Source organism: Caretta caretta, chromosome 3 (genome assembly GCF_965140235.1).
Source record: "Caretta caretta isolate rCarCar2 chromosome 3, rCarCar1.hap1, whole genome shotgun sequence".
Classification (NCBI taxonomy): domain Eukaryota; kingdom Metazoa; phylum Chordata; order Testudines; family Cheloniidae; genus Caretta; species Caretta caretta.
In genome coordinates this window covers 113,535,228-113,560,580 of record NC_134208.1, presented here as the reverse complement: position 1 = coordinate 113,560,580, position 25,353 = coordinate 113,535,228, and the positions used below count along the sequence as shown (strand labels likewise).

The following is a 25,353-nucleotide window of genomic DNA, read 5'->3' as shown; positions in this document are numbered from 1 at the left end:
TCAGGCAAGGAGTTCCACAGGTTGACTGTGCGCTGAGTGAAGAACTTCCTTTTATTTGTTTTAAACCTGCTGCCCATTAATTTAATGGCTCCTAGTTCTCATATTATGGGAAGTAAATAACTTTTCCTTATTCACTTTCTCCACACCACTCATGATTTTATATCCCTTTATCATATCCCCCCTCAGTCTCCTCTTTTCCAAGCTGAAAAGTCCTAGCCTCTTCAATCTCTCCTCATATGGGACCCGTTCCAAACCCCTAATCATTTTAGTTTCCCTTCTCTGAACTTTTTCTAATGCCAGTATATCTTTTTTGAGATGAGGAGACCACATCTGTACGTAGTATTCAAGATGTGGGCGTACCATGGATTTATATAAGGGCAATAAGATATTCTCCGTCTTATTCTCTATCCCTTTTTAATGATTCCTAACATCCCATTTGCTTTTTTGACTGCCGCTGCACACTGCATGGACATCTTCAGAGAACTATCCGTGATGACTCCAAGATCTCTTTCCTGATTAGTTGTAGCTAAATTAGCCCCCATCATACTGTATATGTAGTTGGGGTTATTTTTTCTAGTGTGCATTACTTTACTTTCATTCACATTAAATTTCATTTGCCATTTTGTTGCCCAATCACTGAGTTTTGAGAGATCTTTTTGAAGTTCTTCACGGTCTGCTTTGGTCTTAACTATCTTGAGCATTTTAGTATCGTCTGCAAACTTTGCCACCTCACTGTTTACCCCTTTCTCCAGATCATTTATGAATAAGTTGAATAGGATTGGTCCTAGGACTGACCCTTCGGTAACATCACTAGTTATCCCTCTCCATTCTGAAAATTTACCATTTATTCCTACGCTTTGTTCCCTGTCTCAGTTCTCATGAAAGGATCTTCCCTCTTATCCCATGACAACTTAATTTACGTAAGAGCCTTTGGTGAGGGACCTTGTCAAAGGCTTTCTGGAAACCTAAGTACACTATGTCCACTGGATCCCCCTTGTCCACACGTTTGCTGACCCCTTCAAAAGAATGCTAATAGATTAGTAAGACATGATTTCCCTTTACAGAAACCATGTCCAGGGGCCTCACTGGTTGTTTAGCAGGCTTTCTGCTTCTGATGTAAAATTAAAAAATATTTTGTTATTACCTTTTGAGTTTTTGGCTAGCTGTTCTCCAAACTCCTTTCTGGCTTTTCTTATTACATTTTTACAAGTAATTTGTCAGTGTTTATGCTCCTTTCTATTTATCTCACTAGGATTTGACTTCCACTTTTTAAAAGATGCCTTTTTATCGCTCACTACTTCTTTTACATGATTGTTAAGCCATGGTGGCTCTTTTTTAGTTCTTTTACTGTGTTTTTTATTTTGGGCCTCTATTACGGTGTCTTTGAAAAGTGTCCATGCAGCTTGCAGGGATTTCACTCTAGTGACTCACTGTACATTTTAATTTCTGTTTAATTTCAGAAAGGGGAACTATGCAAAAATGAGGAGGTTGGTTAAATGCCAGTGTTGGGCTGCTGAGGTGTTCTTCCCACCACAGGAATGTTAAATGTTATTATATTATGGTCACTATTACCAAGCGGTCCAGCTCTATTCACCTCTTGGACCAGATCCTGTGCTCCACTCAGGACTAAATCAAGAATTGCCTCTCCCCTTGTAGGTTCCTGTACCAGCTGCTCGAAGAAGCAGTCATTTAAAGTATCGAGAAATTCTGACTCTGCATTTCATCCTGAGATGACATGTACCCAGTCAATATGGGGATAACTGAAATCCCCCACTACTATTGAGTTTTTTATTTTGATAGCCTCTCTAATCTCCTTTAGCATTTCATCGTCATTATCGCTGTCCTGGTCAGGTGGTCAATAATAGATCCCTACTGTTATATTCTTATTGGAGCACGGAATTACTATCCATAGAGATTCTACGGAACGTGTGGATTCATTTAAGATTTTTACTTCATTTGATTCTACATTTTCTTTCACAGACAGTGCCACTCCCCTCCCCCCTGCAGGACCTGTTCTGTCCTTCCAATATATTTTGTACCCTGGAGTGATTGTGTCCCATTGATAGTTCTCACTCCACCAGGTTTCTGTGATGCCTATTATATCAATATCCTCCTGCCAGGGCTTGGGGTTTCAGCCCCACTCCTGCTGAAGCCCGAAGCTCTGGCAGGCATGCCACGCGGGGCTGAAGCCTTGAGACCCCCCCTACCTGCTGGGCAGAAGTCCCTACCCCACCATCTCTGCTGTAAGGCAGAGGACCCGAGCTCCCCCCAAATTCAGTCTGGTAGGTGGAGAATGGGGGAGTAGGGGTTGAGGGGAGTTCTGCGAGCCGCACTAACTATAAAAGAGCTGCATGTAGCTCACGAGCCATGGTTTGGCCATGCCTGGTACAGAGCCTTAATGATACAAACATATATGATTTTTAAAAATGCTATGGAGAAAAAGGTAGCAGAGAATTAGCAAGCATCAGTGACTTAGCCACTAAAAAAAATTAAGATAAAATACCGATAGATTCAGTCAGCATCAAATTCCATTGTCCAGTAAATCTACATTTAACAGGATGAAAGAATCTGTGTGAAAAGCATGAGAAGCTGCATCTGGAAATGCAGTGAATGCCTCTCCTTTCTTTAGAAACAAGAGAAACGGGTGGGGAATTTTGGCAAAATTACCTGTGGCGAGTTCCCTGACGTGGCATAATAAAACTTCCCATAGAAATTCCCTAAGAACATAAGATTGGCCATCCTGGGTCAGACCAGTGGTCCAACTAGCCCAGTATCCTGTCTTCTGACAGCAGCCAGTGCCAAATGATTCAGAGGGAATGAACAGAACAGGATAATTTTGAGTGATCCATCCCCTCCATCCAGTCACACAGCATCTGGCAGTTGGAGGTTTAGCGATTGTGTCCTTGACCATCTTGTTGAACAGACATTGATGGACCCATCCTCCATGAAGATACCTAATTCTTTTTTGGGCCCAGTTATGCTTTTGGCCTTCGCAATATCCCATGGGAATGAGTTCCAAGAAGTACTTCCTTTTGTTTGTTTTAAACCATCTGTCTATTCATTATGTTAGGCAACCCCTAGCTCTTGTGTTACGTGAAGGAATAAGTAACACTTCCTTATTCACTTTCTTCACATCAGTTAAGATTTGATAGACCTTTATCATATCTCCCCCTTACTCATCTCTTTTCTAATAGCTGAACAATCCTAGTCATCTTAATCTCTTCATATGAAAACTGTTCCATACCCCTAATCCTTTTTGTTGCCTCTCTCTGCACCTTTTCCAGTTCAAATATATCTTTTCTGAGATGGGGCAAACAGAACTACATGCAATATTCAAGGTGTGAGTGTACCATGGATTTATATAGTGCCATGATATTTTTTGTTTTATTATCTATCCCTTTCCTAAAGGTTGGCTAATGTTCAATTAGCTTTTTTGATTGCTTCCACACATTGAGTGGATGTTTTCAGAGAACTATCCATAATGACGCCAAGATCTCTTTCTTGAGTGGTAACAACTAATTTAGACCCCACCATTTTGTATATACAGCTGAGATTTTTTCCAGTGTGCATTACTTTACACTTATCAACACTGAATTTCATCTGCCATTTTGTCACCCAGTTCAGTGAGACTCCTTTGAAACTCTTCACAATCAGCTTTGGACTTATGAGTAATTCTGCACGGTCTGTGCCACCTCACTATTCACCCCCTTTTCCAGATCACTTATGAATATGTTGAGCAGTACAGGATCCCAGTACAGATCCTATGGTAACTGAGTCTACTTATACACTTTAATGAGCAGTGGCACATGAGTCCGCAAACAGAGCTGTAAACAGAGGCATTTGAGTGGGAGTCCTGTTGGAGGAGAAAGGAGGCGGCAAGACCCTGATCCTTAGTGGCAGTCAGTGAGTTTTTGTGGGTGATGTGTGCTTTTTCTGATTTCTGTTCAGTTTGCAGAGGCTGTTAGGTGCAGTATGATCTGAGAGAAGCAGAGCCCTGATTAGGGAATGGGGCTTCTCTGATTAGGGGGCCTATAAAAGACAGCCAAGCAGCCAGCCAGTGGCATAGGAGACAGCAAACTGAGCTATAAACAGGGGAATATGAGTGGGAGTTTGTAAAGGGAGTGGTGTGTCTGGTGTTCTGGTATTGTTTGGGTTTTTGGTTTGGTTTTGTTCGTTTTTCTTTTTCCTTGACAGGACTTGAGGTGGGAAGGCTATGACAGACACAGAGGCAGCAGTGGCAGTGAACCAAGCAATGGAAGAGACAATGAAGATGACCAGATGCAGAAGCTGCAGGATGTACACTATCCTAGAGCGGGTACTTGAAAAGAGTTTCGTTTGTATGAAGTGCTGCTTGATAGAGCAGATGGAAGAGAAGATCCGAGGTTTGGAGATGCAGGTGGAAACAATGGTTGAGTTTCGAAGGGGATTCGAGCAGATGATGGAGGGAAGGCAAGAGGAGGCTGAACGGAAAAGTCAAGACAGCTGCAAACTGGACTAAAGAACTCTGAGGGGAGACTGCTGGGTGAGGAAAGTGGCCAGTGGAAGCATGTGACTACAAGAACCAGGCAGAGAAAAAACGACAGGCTAGTGAGGAATAAACAGAGCCCAGGAACAGATTTGCTGAGTTGGACAACGTAAAAGGCGAACAGCAGGCCGTAACTGAAAGAGGGAGGGCAAGGAAGAAGAGAAGAACGGCCAGTCCTATGGGAAGAGTCAGTCAGTGGAGCTACCCGAAGTTCAGAGCCCCAAGAGAATACAGGTTGACTTGCAGAAGATTGTAAGGGAGAATAAAAGACAAGAGGACTTGCAGCCAGAAAGAATAGGAGGAAGGCTGGAGAATATCACCATCACAAGGAAAGAGAGGTCTATGTGATTGGTAACTCTCTACTAAGAAGAACAGACAGGCCTGTCACCAGAGCTGATCGGGAAAACAAAGGGTGTGCTGTCTGCCAGGAACTAAGATACGGGATGTGGACCTGAGGCCGAAGAGGATCCTAATGGGAGCTGGAAAGAATCCACTGATCGTCTTTCACGTGGGAACAAATGACACAGCTAGATTCTCGCTGGAACGTATCAAGGGAGACTATGCCAGGCTGGGGAAGATGCTTAAGGAAATGGAGGCTCAGGTGATCTTCTGTGGGATTCTACTTGTCCCTAGCACACAGACAAGATTATGGTGATCAACAGATGGCTCAGGCAGTGGTGCTATAAGAAGGGCTTTGGGATGTTTGACCACTGGGAAGAATTCATGGACAGAGGATTGTTCTCATGGGGTGGACTCCACTTAAGTAGAGAGGGAAATAGACTTCTGGGACAGAGGTTGGTACAACTGAAAAAGAGCTTTAAATTAGGAATTTGGGGGAGATGCTCATGAAGTCTCCACACCTTATTCTAACATTGAGCAGGAGGAAAATCAAATAAGAAAGGATACAGCAATGGAACAGCAAGAAAGGAACAGCAGTGGGTAGGAGAATGGACATTAAGAGGACAGATAGTGCTGACACCAACAAAGCTAACAGTCAGGTAGGTGATACTGGCAGTAGAATGACTGTACCCAATCAAGCAAGGAATGTGGGAAAAGCCAAACAGCAACAATTAAGATGTTTGTACACCAATGCAAGGAGCCTGGGTAACAGAATCGAGAAACTAGAACTACTGGTACAGGAAGTGAAACCAGATATTATAGGGATAATAGAAACATGATGGAATAATAGTCATGATTGGAGTGCAGGTATTGAAGGGCATGGGCTGTTCAGGAAAGCCAAAAAAATGGTAAAGGTGGTGAAGTAGCATTATAGATTAATGATGAGTTAGACTGTAAAGAAATTAGAAGTGATAGAATGGATAAGACAATCTGTTTTGGGCCAAAATCACTTTTGGGGGTGGCGAAGAGCTACTAGAGGGTCCCCTGACATAGTGCTTGGGGTATGCTACATATCTCCAGGATCTGATAAGGATATGGATAGAGACCTATTTAATGTTTTTAATGAAATAATTACTATTAGGAATTGTGTGATTATGGGAAACTAACTTCCCTGAAATAGATTGGAGGACACATGCTACTAATAATAGTAGGGCCCAGATTTTCCTGGATGTGAAAACTGACAGATTTCTTCACCAAATAGTCACTGAACCAACAAGAGGTGAAGCCATTTTAGATTTGGTATTGGTGAGTAGTGATGACCTCACATAAAAACTGATTGTAGGGGATAATCTTGGTTGGAGTGATAATGAGCTAATTCAGTGTAAACTAAATGAAAAGAAACAAAAATAGATCTGCAACAAGGGCCCTTGATTTCAAAAGGGCAAAAACTTTTCAAAATTAAGGGAATTAGTTAGGAAAGTGGACCAGACTTGAGAACTCAAGGATCTTAACATGCAGGAGGCTTGGAAGTACTTTAAATCAAAGTTGCAGAAAACAATCTAAAGCCTAAAAAGAAGAGAAGGACTTGTGGCACTTTAGAGACTAACAAATTTATTTGAGCATAAGCTTTCGTGAGCTACAGCTCACTTTGAGCATAAGCTTTCGTGAGCTACAGCTCACTTCATCCGATGAAGTGAGCTGTAGCTCACGAAAGCTTATGCTCAAATAAATTTGTTAGTCTCTAAAGTGCCACAAGTCCTCCTCTTCTTTTTGCGGATACAGACTAACGCGGCTGCTACTCTGAAATCTAAAGCCTGCATCCCAAGAAAGCAGAAAAAATTCATAGGGAAAGGCTGCAGACCAAGCTGGATGAGCAAGTATCTCAAACAGGTGATTAACTGAAAGCCTACCAGGAATGGAAGATGGGTTTGATCAGCAAGGAAAGCTACCTCTTGGAGGTCAGAAAACGTAGCGATAAAGTGAGAACTGCCAAAATCCAAGCAGAGCTGGACCTTCAGGAAATTAAAACCAATATTAGAATGTTCTATAGCCATATAAATAAAAATAAAACAAGGAAAGAAGAAGTGGGACCTCTAAGGAGGATGTTTGAGGATGGGGTAGAGATTAAAGATAATCAAGGCATGGCCCAACACCTAAACAAATACTTTGCCTCCATTTTTTTTAACAAGGCTAATGAAGAGCTTAGGGAGAGTGGCAGGCTGGCTAATGGGAGCAAGGATATTGAAAATAGAAATTACCACATCCAAGGTGGAAGTCAAACTCAAACAGTTTAAGTTTTAGTTTAATGGGACTAAATTGGGGGGACATGGATAATCTCCATCCAAGAATATTAAACTGGCACATGAAATTGGCACATGAAATTGCAACCCCAATAGCAAGGACTTTTAGTGAATCTGTAAACTCAGCAGTCATACCCTATGACTGGAGGATTGTTAATACAGTAAAAGCTGTTTTATTGGGCATGTTGGGGGGTGCCCAATAAGTGAAAAATGCTGGTTAACTAAGAGGGAGGAAATTTGGGTACGGAAGGGAGTGCAGGGCTGGGGGTTCGGGTGCAGGCTCTGAGAGGGAGTTTGGGGCACGGGAGGGGGTGCTGGATCTGGGGGCGCTCACCTTGGGTTGCTCCCTGCAAGCGGCGATCTCTCCTGGCTGCTCATAGGCGGAGGTGTGGCAGGTGGCTCTGCGTGTTGCCCCTGCCCTGAGCTCTGGCTCTGCAACTCCCATTGGCTGGGAACTGCGGCCAATGGGAGCTGTGGGGGTGGTGCCTGCGGGTGGAGACAGCATGCAGAGCCGCCTGCCACACCTCTGCCTAGGAGCAGCCAGAACAGGTCGCCGCTTGCTGGGAGCTGCCTGAGGTGAGCGGCCCCCAGATCTGGCATCCTGCACCCCAAACCCCTTTCAGCACCCAAACTCTGTCTCAGAGTCCTTGCTCCGCACCCCTTCCCACACCCCAACCCCGTGCTGGCCCCACACCAACCAAACTATAAACCGGACTTTCAATGAAGATCAGAAATGCTGGTTTATAGAGCTTTCTGGTTGGTGAAGTGCCAGATAAAATAGCTTTTAAATGTATATTTTTAAGTAAGGGGAAAAAGATGATCTGGAAAACTAAAGGCTGTTAGTTTGACCTCAATGGTATGAAAGATCTTGGAACAAATTTTGAAAGAGAAAGTAGTTAAGGACAGAGAGGTAAATGGTAACTGGGATAAAATACAACATGGTTTTACAAAAGGTTGATTGTGCCAGACTAACCTGATCTCCTTTGAGAAGATAACTGATTTTTTAGGCAATCTGATATGGTTCCACATGGGAAATTATTAGTTAAATTGGAGAAGATGGGGATTAATATGAGAATTGAAAAGTGAATGAGGAACTGGTTAAAAGGGAGACTACAATGGGTCATACTGAAAGATGAATCATCAAGCTGGAAGGAGGTTACTAGTGGAGTTCCTCATGAACTAGTCTTGGGACCAAACTTATTTAACATTTTTATTAATGGGAGTGTGCTAATAAACTTTGCAGATGACACAAAGTTGGGATGTATTGCCAATATGGAGGAGGACTGGAATATCATACAAGAAGATCTGGATGACCTGGAGAATTTGAGGAATAAATGGGATGAAATTTAATAGTGCAAAGGGCAAGTCATGCACTTAGGTCCTAACAGTAAGAATTTTTGCTAAAAGTTGAAGACTTATCAGTTGGAAGTGACAGAGGAGGAGGAAAACTTGGGTGTATTGGTTGATTCCAGTATGACTTTGTGCCGCCAATGTGCTGTGGTCATGAAAAAGCCTAATGCAGTCCTAGAATACATCAGGCGAGGTATTTCCAGTAGAGACAGGGAAGTGCTAGTACCATTATGCAAGGCACTGGTGAGACCTCATCTCGAATACTAGGTGCAATTCTGGTCTCCCATGTTTAAGAAAGTTTAATTCAAACTGGAACAGGTCCAGAGAAGGGCTACTAGGATGATGTGAGGAATGAAAAACCTACCTAATGAGAGGAGACTCAAAGAGCTTGGCTTGTTTAGTCTAACCAAAAGAAGGCTGAGGGGAGATATGACTGCTCTCTATTAATACATCATAGGGATAAATACCAGGGAGGGAGATGAATTATTTAAATTAAGCGCTATTGTGGACTCAAGAACAAATGGATGACAACAAGTTTAGGCTTGAAATTAGATGAAGGTTTCTAACCATCAGAGGAGTGAAGTTTTAGAACACCCTTCCAAAGGGAGCTGTGGGGGCAAAAAACCTGACTGGCTTCAAGACCGAGCTTGATGTGTTTGTGGAGAGGATGGTATGAGGAGACTGCCTACAGTGGCATCTCCAATAACCAGTGATGGGATGCTAGATGGGGAGGGCTCTGAATTACTACAGAGAATTCTCTCTCAGGTGTCTGGATGGTAGGTGTTATTCATGTGCTCATCATATTTGGTCATCATATTTGGGGTCAGGAAGGAATTTTCCCTTGGATCAGGATTGGCAGAGACCCTGGTTTTTTGTTTTTGCCTACCTCGACCGCATGGGGCATGGGTGACTTGCAGGGTTAAACTACTGTAAATGGTGGATTCCCTGTAACTTGATTTGAGAACTTCAGCAACTCAGCCAGAGGTTACGGGTCTATTACGGGGTGGGTAAGGTTTTGTGGCCTGCTATGTGTGGGAGGTCAGACTAGATGATCATGATGGTCCCTTTCTGGCCTTAAAGTCTGTGAGTCTGAGAGTCATTAAATACTAATTAGCTTGTTAACATCAACTGCTTTTGCTGGACCAAACTGATAGTAAACCAAACCAAACAAACCTAACAGCCATAAGGAGTCACACCACCTGATTTAGCACTTATACCCTGATTTTTAAGAATCATAGCAAATGTCTTATCTAGAGAATCAACTTTATTCACTCAAATTTAACTACTTGCTGAAAGAGAGGGCTGAGACCCTGACCATAGCATCTTCTGTGTTCTTGAGGAAGTCACTTGCCATCTGAAAAATGGGGATAATGCTTATCAGAAGGTGTTGTGACGATTAAATAGACAGTGTTTGTAAAGCACTTTAAATCTGAAAATGATGCTCTGCCACAGAAAAACATTGTGGAAGAGAGAAAATTTCCTTGGGGGAAACTCCACACACATCATCCCCTAGTGAAGGAGAGGCTTTCAGTGGTTAGAGAGAATGGTCCTATAATCACACAGATGTCCCTTGTTGTTATTAATCACGTTTATTACAGCGATGCCTAAGGGTCAACCAAAAGAGGGGCCCTATTGTGCTAGGTGCTGAACAAACACAGAGCAGTAGACAGTCCCTGCTCTGAAGAGTTTACAGTCCAAATAGACAAGACAGACACAGGGTAGGGGGCAGGGTACAAAGAGTGAACAATGTGATGGCAGCAAACAGCATGTTAGTTCCAACTCCCTCCCATCCACACACAAAACCATCTCACCCCAAGGTTAGTGGTGCTTTCAACCAAGTCTAGCTAGCTTGTATGGGGCTAGAGGCTAAAACCTGAGTGAGGCCTTCACTTAGGCTGGTAACTCGCCTACTTTGCAGTGAGGATATAGGCTAAATCATTCGAGTGCTGACGGTTCTCCAGAGCCTTCATACTTCCGTCTATGCCCAGAAGGACAGACAAGTTCTCCTACAATTCACTAAAAAAAGAACCATAGAGTGGCTCAGTTTACTGCAGCACAAAGAATAATGGGATATAACCCTACAAGTCCTAGTGACACACACAGGTGAGCACAGCACCAGTGAGGACCCAGCAACTTGGGTATGGCTTTGCAGTGTGGCTGTTCACATACAGGCTAGGCTAACTCCAGTGTTCAGACCTAGGTACTGATCATCCAAGTTAACTGCAGTGTATACATACTGAGAGGGTGAGCCTCTGCACCTCTCCCTAGGTTCTCTCTCCACCAGCAACATGGCTTTTGCATGCCGTAGCTGATTGCCTATGTGTTTCCCACCAGGATCATAGAAGGCACAGAGATGGAGTTAATGCAGCAAGAATGTGTGATAGAAATTCTCTGGCCTTGCCAAAGAATGATACCATGTAGAACAGTTACACCTTCAACTAGCCACTCCCCTTCCAAATCCTTAGAGCTGCAATTGGGGAATGTTCTTGCAAAGGTGTCTCCAAAGGCTTGGAGAAAAAGAACCAAGTCAGGGTGGCTCTGCTCTGCTGTTTGTGACATAATAGGGGCACAAATATCGTGGAATTTCTGCTACCTTTCATTCTTTCCACAAAATACAACAGGGGGAGTCAAAATATAAAGCCAAGTTCTAACCTCCTGATAAAAGGGCTGTCCAATATTGCACTCGGAGTGTTAACAGACCTTCAGCTGTAGCAGTAACCACCTCCCAAACAGCCACATTGCTCTCCTTAAAGTCTTAAAACAGCTGGGATAACTCAGTCTTTATAGAAAACAGCACCCAGTTTCACAGAGCTACAAGTTTATGGCCATGAGCATAATCATTCTTATTACCCCTCGCCCAGAATTCTCCCCGCCCCCAACCTTACCCTGTTCAACACAGAAATAGAAAGTCACCATTTCAGTTTAATTGAGAATAACTGTATGCACTTTGCTTTTACCTTCTGTGTTGGGTTTTTTCATTTCTTCCACCCTAATTAGTTTCTTTCTGACTCTGCGAGTAGAGTTAACCAGCTTGTGCAACCTCTTAAACTTCACCGATTCCTCTGTTTCATCATCCGATTGTTCTCTTGACTGGCAAAGAAACAAAGGGAATGTTAATAACGTAATTGTTCCATGGGTTGCTCCGTGAAGTCAAGTTAACCCAACCCAGCTGCCGCTCTGTGTCAAAGCAGCTCTGTAACAGGGGTTATATTCTCCACCCAGGTCAGAGAGAAGCGTTGAAATTATTGACAGGTTTCAAAGTGCATAACATACCATTTTGACTTCTAATTCTGTGCAACGGAAGGTCCTAAAAGCACTGAAATACATTGCTGCCCTTGTCTTCCTTTCCATGCATTGTGTAATAACTACTTTCACGTCTTCTTTCAACGCATTGCAGGCAGGGCTCTCTTACCATACCAGTTACGCTCCTGTGGTTTGGGTCAGGCACTGGTTTGTCTGGCCTGTCGGAACTTGCCATTTAAACTTGGTAATAAACAGCTTCTCCAAACTGAAACTCTATCATTGACTTTTTCCAGTCTTCCCAGAAAATTAAAACCAGCAGTACAAGAAGGGGACGGAAAGGAAGAGACTTCATTCTCTGTCTCGTTCATTAGTTACATGCTGCCACAGCTACAAAATCTTCTCTCTCCTCCTCCCACTATCCCACACTCCTTTTGAAGGCTCTCAAGGCTAGGCTTAGGATGGACACAGCATTCCTCCAACAATGACCAAGGGAAAACTCTGACCTTTTCAGATATACAGTATAGTCCATATTCCCCAGCATCCCGTTTCATTTTGCATCTGATCCATTATGCTCAGTTCCAGCTGTTTTCCCTCAAGTATCAAACATTACAGAGGCAAAAAAAAATTCACTCGCTCCAGCAGCAGACACACAACAAGCTGAAACAATTTATTCCTTGTGGACGAAATGAGGGTTCCAATTTTTGAGACAGATCCAACGTTCAATATGCTACTTCCTCTGTTTTAATCTATTTCAAATGTAAAAAGGGGGAGAGAGGGGAGGAAGGCACTCCAGCTCTTACAGTACAGGACTGGCACTGTATGCAGTGCATTCCAGCAAGCACTGCCCATTCCAGCTGGAGGGCTGCACAGATTGTATACCTTTGTCTTTGTGTATACCCCAACCAATTCATCACATTCTAAGGTCCAGCTCAAAAATTTTATGCATCTTTCTCACAATGAACTTTATGTCAAACTGCATTATTTTCTTCTCATGAAAAAAAACCACCCTATTGTTACCTAACCATGAGCCTATTTAAAGGCAGGCAAAATAGGAGAGCTTATGGACTTTTAAAATATACATAAAAGTCAGAATGGAACAACATAAACCACAGGATAGGATGTCAAACGGCAAACACCTGGGTATATTTTCAAAGTTCACTGAGATGCCACTTATTGAAAGTCAATGGGAATCCCTCATAGGGCCAAATTTTCTGCTGGTGCAATTCCTTTGAAGCCAGTGGGGTTGTGCCAGCAGAGCGTTTGACCCACATTCCTCAATTTACTTGATTAAAACAAAATTCACATTATTCTAAAATAAAAAAGACTAACTGGTCTGCTGGTCGGATGCTGTATGGCAATTCCAATGTTGCTAAACACAAGAGTCCACAAGACCCAGTGAGTGCATTTATCATAGGGACCAATACAGTATGTAATTAGTTACCAAGTGAAAGATTATTATTTTAATACAACGAAGTAGGATAGCAGCAGACTGGTTTAAATCAAGGTAAATCATAGAATCATAGAATATTAGAGTTGGAAGAGACCTCAGGAAGTCACCTAGTCCAACCCCGTGCTCAAACCAAGACCAACACCAACTAAATCATCCTAGCCAGGCTTTATCAAGCCAGGTCTTAAAAACCTGTAAGGATGGAGATTTCACCACCTCCCTAAGTAACCCATTCCACTGCTTCACCACCCTCCTAGTGAAATAGTGTTTCCTAATATCCAGTCTAGACCTCCCCCACTGCAACTTGAGACCACTGCTTCTTATTCTGTCATCTGACACCACTGAGAACAGCCTAGCTCCATCCTCTTTGGAACCCCCCTTCAGGTAGTTGAAGGCTGCTATCAAATCCCCCCTCACTCTTCTCTTCTGCAGATTAAATAACCCCAGTTCCCTCAGCTTCTCCTCATAAGCCATGTGCCCCAGCCTCCTAATAATTTTCATTGCCCTCCGCTGGACTCTCTCCAATTTGTCCACATCCCTTCTGTAGTGGGAGGACCAAAACTGGACACAATACTCCAGATGTGGCCTCACCAGTGCTGAATAGAGGGGAATAACTACAGACTGGTCAGTCTCACTTCAGTCCCTGGTAAAATCATGGAGCAGGTCCTCAAGGAATCCATTTTGAGGCACTTGGAGGAGAAGGAGATGATCAGGAACAGTCAACATGGATTCACCAAGGGCAAGTCATGCCTGACCAACCTGATTGTCTTCTATGATGAGATAGCTGGCTCTGTGGAGAGGAGGAAAGCCGTGGATGTGATGTATCTTTACTTTAGCAAAGCTTTTGATATAGTCTCCCATGGTATTCTTGCCAGCAAGTTAAAGTAGTATGGATTGGATGAACGGACTACAAGGTGTATAGAAAACTGGCTAGATGATCAGGCTCAACAGGTAGCGATCAATGGCTCGATGTCTAGATGGCAGTCGGTATCAAGTGGAGTGCCCCAGGGGTCGGTCCTGGGGCCGGTTTTGTTCAACATCTTTATTAATGATCTGGGTGATGGGATGAATTGCACCCTCAGCAAGTTCGCAGATGACATTAAGCTGGGGGGAAAGGTAGATATGCTGGAGTGTAGGGATAGGGTTCAGAGTGACCTAGACAAATTGAAGGATTGGGCCAAAAGAAATCTGATGAGGTTCAACAAGGACAAGTGCAGAGTCCTGCACTTAGGAAGGAAGAATCCCATGCACCACTACAGGCTGGGACTGACTGGCTAAGCAGCAGTTCTGCGGAAAAGGACCTGGGGATTACAGTGGACGAGAAGCTAGATATGAGTCAGCAGTGAGCCCTTGTTGCCAAGAAGGCCAACGGCATATTGGGCTGTATTAGCAGGAGCACTGCCAGCAGATTGAGGGATATTTGTTTGATTAAAAGCAACAGCAGAGTCTGACCAGCAGAACTTTCCTACCAAGCAGGAGAGTGTGTGGCACAGAATATCTATCTATCTTTTTTTTTTGTAGGGGAGAAAGACTGTTAATACCTTATAGATTAGGCCTTATACATCTGCCATTACAAGTGATAGTCACAAGAGCTGATCTGGATTTTTTTCAGTTAACACTTTTGCTGGAAAATGCTGATTCTTTGAAACTGAAATTGCTTATGGAAAAGGATTGGGTTTGAAAAATTTCCCATTTTGAAAGCAACTTTGAAAAAGGTATGGAAATTGTTGAAACAGGACATTTTGGTATTTTCTAAACAAAAAGTTCTAATTTTTGGTTTGAAATGGCTTTTCATTTTGAAATGTAAATTCATTTATAATTTAAAAATGTGAAAAAATTTAAAAAAGGTCAAAATTGGAGCCAAATGTGTCAAAATGATCAAAATAAAATATTTTGATTGACCTAATCCTCTTCTCTCTCTTTTTATTTTTTGGTTCACAAAATTTTTCAACATTTCAACTTTTCATCCCAATTTGGGATGGGAAAAAATGTTCAAAGTCTCAACATTTCTCACAGGCTCGGAAAATCATTTCCCACCCAGCTCTAGCAACCGTTCTCCCGCAGGCTTTTTCAGTGCTGCTTGCTATCGAAGTCAGATATATCTTCTTAAGTCTTTCAACATATTGTAACAATACAAAAGTATAGGCACAATCTCTGGATATTCGGGGAGACCTTTGCAAAGTGTTGTCCTGAGGTGGAACAATTTTATAGGTAACAAAGGAAATCTATGTTACAATCAATGGTTTCCTGCAGGGAAAGGTCCCACAGCAAGCAAGGCTAGCAATCAGAAAGGGCACTTTATGCAGTCAACATGGTAGGTGTCCCACACAGAGGTCAGAGCGCGCTTACAGTGCAATGAGTCTATAAATGTTTTATTGCTACATGTATAAGGCTATCCTATTACACTAAATTTCAGCGTAGTTAACCCTTTCTGTACAGCAAATAGAGGCATCTAATATGCATAATACCCTGACTCTTAAGTAACCTTATTAAGAGGCCTTCCTGAATATTCCAAAGGGAAAACAAATGGATTTACAGTACTGTAAATAGAAACAACCCAATTTCCATCCTTGCTGCTTCACATTTTTTCCATCCAAAAGCCCATATGGCTCAACTTTAATTATTTTGGCTAATGCTGTATGTAGTAATTCTGTGGTGAATGCTTAAGTGTTTCATTTCTAGTTTCCATGGCAACATTACATCAGATTGCAGACAGCTGGCTCCACAGTTTTAAGCCATAACAAATTGACCAAGCCAATACAAAAAATTATACATGCTTTAAAGGGACAGTGCACCATTCTGCTGCCAGTGGAATAGAGCAAAGCCTATGGGGCCTATTTGGCACTAATGCTTGGGCGGAGTTTCCTTTCTCAGCTTCTTTTGGAACAAGTGCATCTTTGACACATCTGCAATGTTCTAATAGCAAAGAAACTGGGCCAGTTTGGAGAACTCTATTACACAACCGCACGAAGGGCTACAGGGAAACTGGAATTAAATTAACAGCATCTGTAAATACCAAGGACTGCATACAGAGAACTGCAACAATCATGCATTGAATGACTGGAAAAGTATAACTCCAAGTTGTACCTGCAGCCTCAGCTCTTTTTTGGAGAGCAAGTGTGACCATAATACTGTGAAAAATGTTCTTGAAACCCTAATTGTGCCATTACCTTTGCTGTGCTCTACGCCCAGAATGTCCTCCTTGATTCTGTACCCCACGCAACCTCCCCTTCTTCCTTCAATAGCTATTCTCAAAAACCATATTTTCCCACGATCCCTTAAACCAAAATTAGAACAATTTTAAAAGTAGTTGTTTAAAAAAAGTAATCAAGGGACTAAAATAAGCACTGCATCCCCATAACTTACTGTCCTCCACCCCGCTTACCTCCTCCTCCTATGACTTTTTTATGCTGTCAATTTAGAACGTAAGTTCTTTGGGCCAAAGATATGTACCTTGTTCTAGATCTATGAAACACTACGCAGTCCATTTTAGGCGGTATATAAATAATAATAGTGAACAATCCTAACTTCCCCGCTTGAATTAGATCTTTACAAAGCATGTTCACATTTATGAGGGTATATGGAATTATTGGACTAATATAAAACAGAAGTAGCTAACACTCTGCAGGGAAATTTTTGGGATCACTTCAGGGTTTTAGAGGCATTCTGTGTAAAACACATAATGTACGATTGCTTGCTAGCCCACTCCTAATAGAATAGAAGTATTTAAGAAATATCAGGGCTATGTCCAGATAAATCCAGCTTACTTGATTGATCTGCTTCAGCCCTGTAAACAAAAACATACATGATGTTTTACTCAAGCTGTATGAAACCATCTGGAAAGATATCAAACTTCTGAAATTAATTTCAAGCCCTAGTAATAGTTTATTTCTTTACTGAACCAGAAAATCTCCCACCAAATCTCCAAATTTGAGCCCAAATTGCAATTGTGTTGGGACAGTCAGACAATTCTTGAGGGACAGAATGGGGCAAATACACAAATTCTATGTATGATGTGCCCGATAATTAACCACTTATTAGTCATTCCAGAACTCTGAGCCTGTCAAATCAAACAGATTTGCTGCTTGCGTTGGGAGACGTGGTTACATATGTCCCTTCTCCCTTTTTCTCTAGAACAAGCTTTACGTCCGCCAGAAATATAATCATCTTACTATCGGGGCAGGGAAGAACCCCCTCCCCCCCCAAAAGAAGTCCGACTATAGCCGGGGACAGGAAAATAGAACAGAAGAGTACAGAGTCCCAGGGAAAGGAAAAGAGGAGACAAGAAAAGCTCAGCATGTTATGCGGTGCCTAACAATAACCACAAAAGCCTTTTCTCTCTCTGAGACAGGAGGCACATCCTCTCCATATCATACCACATACTTAATGACTTACCGGCTTCGGCATTTATAGGCCTACAGCTCAGTTCCGAATAATTCCCCCAAGTGATCAGCTCCTGCTCTGTCAGCTTTGTAACCCTAAAATTTAGGATTAGGCACTTCTTAAACACTATATTCGATTAGTATCCTGTGCACAAGACACCTCTTCTCCAGAGTTACATTATCAGTCATCACACTGGCTCCGACTCCACTGCTTAATATGTAAAGAAGAAAAAAAGCATGTTGCTGGACTCAATTAGCTGCTTTCTGCTCACTGACTGATTCCCCCAGTTACTTGCTAGCTGCATAGCTTGCAAGAAAGGCATAAGTCATCAGCTCTAAGCAAATCTTCTATTCACCACAAGGAAAAAAGGGAGTGTTGTACATGGCAAACAATCCCTGTTTTCACTGACGAAGGCTTGCTGACCTCTTGCTGGCCTCCAGTTCCTTAATTACTGTCTATGGAATTTCAGTGAAAGAAAAAAAAAACATACAGAGAATCTGTGCAAAGCCAGGATAAGAACTGACACTCAAACACTACTGTTAGAGTGGAGGCTGTCTCTCTAGGAAACACAACTAAAACCTTTTACCAGGTTGGGGTTTGGTTTTTTTTATTCTTTTGACAAAAAGCCCCCCAGAGAGATCCCCACTGAAAAATAACCCTTGCCTGAACGTTATTGCTGAAATTATAGAATCTATTATTTAAAATAATCAATAAGCGGGAACTCAAATGTTCTTCCCTCACCCAGGTGCCATTTAAATTCTCTCCCAAATCTTACTGACCAAAATCTCAGTTTAGCTCAGATTATCATGATGCTCCTTCATCAGGCACTAGACCGTGCACATGAAAAGTGAGATCTCTCCCTTTTCTCCCAAGGCTGAGCTCAAATCTCTTGCCTCGTGCCTGATCTCCACATTTCCTGGGAGATAATCTGAGGGCTTGTCCACACGGAGACAGTGTACAGCAAGCTGGGTGTAAATCTACAGATACTACCAGGCCACATGGACCCCATTACTGCCCACTAAAAGTTCCGTAGTGCACTTTGACTTACTGCCGTTTCAAGCAGCAGGAGCAGTACCGAGAATCTGGCCCTTTTGGTGTGTGCAACACTCTGTTCTTTCATGACCCATCTAGCCATCCGGACACTTTTTTACCTTCTCCATCTTAGTACCAATGACTATAAAGCCAAAGCTGTGCAAACAGAGCCCTTTCAGATCCATAGAAATCATGTGAACCTTTTTTCTGGTTTTGATTTGATGAGTTTCATACCCCCTGAGTTTTGCTTTTCACTTGAACCCCAAAAATCCAAGTATAACTCAGCTGAAACTTCTTGAGCTTTGGGAGAGATGACTGAGTTTTCTCAGATATCCATGAGACACTGGCCAGCTTCACTTGAAATTTGTCCCAGATTCAAGCATGGGCAAACCTGGCTCAAGTTTTGGGCTTGCAACTTCAGTTTTACCTGGTTTCAGGTTTCGTTAAGAACATTTCACAAAGCTAATCACAGCACAGGCTGTGTATGTAAAATTGTGTAGTGTTTGGATGTGATAATACGGACCATACTGAAAGGTTAGAAGAAAATTACTCCCGTCTTTACAAAAATTATAAGGGGTCAAAAATGTGTTTGCCACTTAGCAAAAGTAACTGTATAAATATAAAACATAGTGCAAATTATCCCTAGCTTCAAAATTCAGTAACACCAGAGCTGAATTTGGACCAGTATTACTTATGAAGAAATCAGAGGAGTTCACCAATGGCAGTCAGATGACACATTACACATTAGAGGGTGATGACATCGCCTGTTGAAATTAGTGGGAAATATTTGTCATATGTACCAAGAACTAATTAAAAAAATGTAATTCTCCTAGGTCGTCTGTTTATTCTGGAACAGTTGCTGAGGCAAGTTTCAAGATGTTAACTATTTGCAGGTTTTCAGTTAAAATAACTTTTTAGAACACATCTTTGACTGCTCCATTCATGAGCCAGATACTGCCACACTTCCTCCTGTTGAACAGTACCTTATACTAGGTAATTTGTCTAATTGATTTTAATGGGATGACATGCATAGTAATGTACCACTCAGCATGAGAGAGAGAGTGGCAGAATCAAGATGCATTTAATGTCTGTTAAAATAAAATGTCCTCCCTCATTCTCCCTCAAGGTCTAGGACATTTTTCATCAGCCCAAATAATACTGTATGTGAAACAGTGCTTCTAGCAATGGTATGTCTTAACAGCCTTTTGCGTGACATGTTTTGGCAGGGCTGAGGTGGCCTGGGGAGACTGCCATTCTTTCGAATATACTGTACTAAAAATTAATGGAGCTTAACGTCATCATCCATGAGAACCAGCTTCTTGGAATAGAATAAAAACCTCGAGCGAGAACAGTGAAGTGATTAAATGTAGTTACATTCATATCAAAGATGGTTCATAATAACAGAGGCCCCTTTAAGGCCTTGTCTATACAGGCAGTGGCATGTAGGGTTGTCGTAAATATAAAGGGAAGGGTAAACCCCTTTAAAATCCCTCCTGGCCATAGGAAAAATCCTCTCACCTGTAAAGGGTTAAGAAGCTAAAGGTAACCTCGCTGGCACCTGACCAAAATGACCAATGAGGAGACAAGATACTTTCAAAAGCTGGGAGGAGGGAGAGAAACAAAGGGTCTGTGTCTGTCTATATGCTGTCTTTGCCGGGGATAGACCAGGAATGGAGTCTTAGAACTTTTAGTAAGTAATCTAGCTAGGTATGCGTTAGATTATGATTTCTTTAAATGGCTGAGAAAAGAATTGTGTTGAATAGAATGACTATTTCTGTCTGTGTGTCTTTTTTGTAACTTAAGGTTTTGCCTAGAGGGATTCTCTATGTTTTGAATCTAATTACCCTGTAAGGTACCCACCATCCTGATTTTACAGGGGTGATTCCTTTACTCCTATTTACTTCTATTTCTATTAAAAGTCTTCTTGTAAGAAAACTGAATGCTTTTTTCATTGTTCTCAGATCCAAGGGTTTGGGTCTGTGGTCACCTATGCAAATTGGTGAGGATTTTTACCAAACCTTCCCCAGGAAGTAGGGTGCAAGGGTTGGGAGGATTTGGGGGGGAGACGTGTCCAAACTACGTTTCCCAGTAAACCCAGTTAGAGTTTGGTGGTGGCAGTGGTTATTCCAAGGACAAAAGATAAAATTAATTTGTACCTTGGGGAAGTTTTAACCTAAGCTGGTAAAAGTAAGCTTAGGAGGTTTTCATGCAGGTCCCCACATCTGTACCCTAGAGTTCAGAGTGGGGGAGGAACCTTGACAAGGGTACAGGCACTACACTGGTGGTGTCCACACTTTAGTGTGTAGCTACACATGGCAATGAAAGGCTCTGGCGGGGGGCGGGAGGGGAAAGCAGCAGGTAAAGTTTCTGGCAGCTCACCTCTGCTGGAGCCTTTCCCCATTGCAGGGAGCTGTCAGGGCCTTTCCCTGCTGCCTTTCCCCTAGCAGAGCCTTCCCCCACGTTGGGAGAAGGCTCCATCAGCAGCACACTACACTGCTAAAAATAGCCGTGTAGATGGGGGAGGCACTGCTTGGGTGCAGAGAGCATTATGTATGGGACATACCCTAAGGTTCTGGCATGTCTTTATTTGCCTAAGTAGTGCCTCACCTCTACACTGCTACTTATACCCGTGCTGGGGGCGGGATGCTGTATATGAACTCTACATGCCTCTGTAAGATTTGTACAGCCCACAGATACCCTTAATGCGGGATGAAATAATTTAAATTCTGTTATTACAATATTTTTACAACAGTAAAATGATTAAAGGCACCATCATAAGCAAAATGAACACGCCAATCCTGGGGAAGGCAAGTGGCAATCAATATGAGCTCTATTAAAATTCTCTGTTGTACCATAAGTAAAGATTATTTGGCACGGGCCTGCCAAGTGGGGGAATGAAACACATGGATTTTGAAACTCTTGATTCCTGAGCTGAGCAAGACTTTGTTCCAGAAGTAACATGCTTAGTCTTCAAAGGCACAGGGTGGGGAGAGGGAAACCACATTACATTTACACCATCTCCTGCTGGCTGATTCATCTGCTGAGAATGGCATATTCCATAGAAAGAACTGTTAGCCAGCTGAATAGAAAGTAGGGGAATTAGGCAGCTGCCAGATGGGGAAAAGGATAGAAAGAACAAGGTAACATGAAGCCAGAAGGAGGAAATATTAATGAAGCCACCCCCCCCCCATATAATGGCCTAATATCTTGTAGTAAATTAAGACAGCATGACCTTGTCCACATGATCAGAACTGTGCTGGCTACCACTATGTTCAAATACAGTTGTTGCCTGGTGGCTTCTAATCCTTTTTATTTTTAGCAATATTAACAGGATTTTTTTCTTAGACTTCTTACAAATTAATTATATAGGGCCATATCCAGCACTAGCATAAGAATGTGCAACTCCTGCTGAAAGTCAATGGGAGTTTTGCTGGGCTACCCATCAGCTGAGTTGCCTCATATTCAATAGTTTAGCATAAGCATGTTGTTAGAAAATAAAAATTCCTTGTAACAATGGTCAGGGAAACACTACAGCCCTACAAGCCTCAATGGCGATTAAACCTACAAATAGCGAGGCAAATGATCACAGCATGGAGATGGCCTCCATGGTAATCTGTAACGGCAAAAAAAACTGATTACGTTTTATTTTTAACCCTAACCCAAATAGGCATTTCTTGTAAGTTTTAGAAATGCTCTGGAAAATGTCAGACTGAAAGGGAAAAAATACGTGTTTTTAAAAGCCAAGTATTAACAAATCTTTGATTAACTCCTGCTATGTTATCATCACCACACAGTACTCACAAAACTTTCAAACACTGAATTGCTCACTGGAACCTAAAATGCTGATTTGTGTTTCTCTTGTTAATGTTCCCATAGGTTACTACACCCATGAGGCAATAAAGGTCAGGTCTTTTGTTATGCTGTAGTTCTTTAGCCAACCTCACTAGGACCTAATTGTGAGCTGCTGAGCCTGTGATGTCAGTGAGAGATGAGGGCATTCAGCACTTTATAGGATGACGTCCTATGTTCTACATGTAATCTGGGAATTCAGTGCTATGACTATAAAGCTAGACTTGACAATTACAGATTCTTTCTTTGTTATAACTATTTCTAAGCATTGCCAATATTATAAGGAGGTGCAGAGGCATTAAATCACATCAGTGCATGCTGGAACTAACAAACCTGTGTTGAAACTGGACTAAGCACAGTACAGTGTAAAAACAAAAAGCTCTGCGTTCATCCAAAAGCATGCTCAGCTTTCACTACTTGAAAGACTATGCCAGCCCTTGATGGACCATAAGCTCCTCAAGAAACAGTACAACACAAACATCCACTTGCACCCTCTAGCTTTTCATGGAGAAAATCTTCTTGCATAAACTTAGAAGTCTCCATTTGTTAGAGACAATAATGTGCTTGCTCTAATGCCTGAAAGTTCATACTCTCTAGGACAAAATCATTTTTCAAAATGTTAAAGCTATCCATCTATGTATGTCAGTATCACCTTGTACACTGTAGTGCCTGAAACAATTACAAATGATACATATTCCTCATTCCCTCATTTGCTAATAATAAATAAAGACTGAATATTCACTGGCTTTTAATTTACTTCCAATTAGTTTAAATGACTATATTACAACATAAAGAGCTGGACTTTTTTCCTGGTTACTATAATATAGTGTCTCAGATTATTAGTTGAAGGTTTCAGGAATCCATCTGTAACAAGACTAAAATCAGTAGAAATTTTTAAAGGATTGCTGCATTTGGAAAGTATCAGCAGTCTTAATCATTACAATGCTGTTACATAGTACAGCATAACAGATTTACCGTCATTATTTTTCTTAGATATTGGGACAGAATTGGTTTTAAAAGAAATTATACTGTAATTTTTCAACTTCTTTATATTTATCAACCAATATAACAGTAACTGTAATGCTAAGACCCAATTCTAATAGTAGCCTTTTATTTGACCATGTTTTATTCCAACAGTTTTATAAAAGGGGGGCAGGTGCATGCATAATTCCTGATTTAACATTTTAGAACCTCTTTAAATAGAAATTTAATTATAAATTGGAAAAAAGATACATAGGAATTGCCATAGTGGATCAGTCCTGTGGTCCAGCTAGTCGAGTACCCAGTCTCTGACAGTGGCCAGATACAAAAATCAATGCTTGACATTCTTTTAAATTTTAGGCCCATTAAACTATGTAGTAAAATGAAGCATGTCCTTTGTGAAAAATGATAAAGAATGAAAACAGCAATAGCACCTTTGGTACTCACTGGAACTATTTTCTGTGGGGACTCTATTTCCTCTTATTAAGAAATGCATTAGCATAAGATGGATAACAGCAAAAATCAAGTAGGAAGCTTTTCTAAAAAATGGCCTTGCCGTAGATGGTGATTTGCATTATATACCTTAGGAGTTAGTCCTGGTCTGCTGACATGCTTTACAAAGAAAATAAGTGAGTGGGTTAATTTAGTGTTGGTGAAAGGTGCTGAGCTGACAGCCCTGGAGAGTGAAGTCCTCTGTTTATTCAAAGGGCAGGTACAACAGAGATAGCAGCAGTGCTCTTTCCCCACTGATAACGGGGCTTCACTCCTGGCACCCCTTGTAGGAATGAAGGAGCAGTTCATTTTCTAGGCCTATTCATTCCTTGCTCTCTTTGCTGAGATTGACGAGGGCACCAAGCAGTATGGGAGGCTACAGGAGCATGGTGTGGTTAAAAGAGTAACTCTCTTCAAATGGAACTAGATAATCCCATTTTGAGTCTGTGCTAGCAAGTCGGATTTCTGTATGGCAGACAGCTCTTCCTTGATCAAAGTTGAAACAAAGTACAAACAATGCAGCCAGTGATAATGACGACTTAATTTAACTGATACCTAGAGAAAATGCCAGTGACGTTTATTAGTAGTCTCAGGCCTAGAGGGTATATTGTGGTGGGTACACTATCTGTCACAATACTCTCTCCCTAAAATCCACACAAAAACAAAAAAAAGAAAGAACAAAAGATCATGACAACTGGTACCAGTTGGCAGTCTCAGCAGAGGTGCATGGAGAGGAAATTATGCCATATCATCCTAGTGATGGTTCTTTCAAGTCAGGGTTCAGGCACATTTGTAGAGCAGGGTAGGGAGCTATGCACTGCTATCTCCATGCTGTACTCCCACTTTAGATGAGCAGAAGATTTCAGTTTCCAGAGTTATCAAATAGGCCACTATCTTTGCAGAGCACAGAAGTCACATCAGTTAGCATACAAAAGAAAGCAATGTGGTCATGAAACCTTCCCTTTTCTTCACCCACTCTTTCCAACTCCTAGGAGAAGACAAATAAGCACTTATATAAAATCCAGAGAGGGTCTTGTTTGTAATCTGCACCTGCTTTATGTCCTAACACTTGGCAAGAGCCTGTCTAGGGATTTAATGAGACCAGCCTTTATTCCAGAAGAGACATGAAATTAAAATATTAAGATATATTTAAGTAAAATAATTAGAAATTCTACACTCGAGATGCCCTATCAAAAAGACAGCAACTATTTCCATAAAGCAGGGATATTGGCTTCCTATAGAAGTGAGTGATATGCTTCCTGAAAAACAAACTGGTCACAGAGTAATGAGATTAAAAGGTAAACTGCATGAACCTGGCAGAGAACCAAGTCAGCTATGGCTTAGCAAATTTTAAAGAACACAAAACCTTACTATTAACAACCTAGAAACGACAGAAGGTAGCCTCCCTTCAG

General features: G+C 41.8%; 1 protein-coding gene across 7 annotated transcripts in view; it reads right to left on the bottom strand.

Annotated features, from left to right (window-relative positions):
- The window catches only part of SASH1 (SAM and SH3 domain containing 1), an 890,912-nt gene that overhangs the window by 39,542 nt on the left and 826,017 nt on the right, over nucleotides 1-25,353 (bottom strand). For 4 of the 7 annotated variants that reach the window (XM_048844286.2, XM_048844290.2, XM_048844289.2 and 1 more), the window contains exon 9: nucleotides 11,472-11,604. In XM_048844286.2, coding sequence (XP_048700243.1) covers nucleotides 11,472-11,604 — 133 coding nt within the window. Of the gene's footprint in view, nucleotides 1-11,471; nucleotides 11,605-11,787; nucleotides 12,158-17,599; nucleotides 17,926-25,353 lie in introns of those variants that run through there. The other 3 variants (XM_048844292.2, XM_048844293.2, XM_048844291.2) reach the window with 3 other exon arrangements.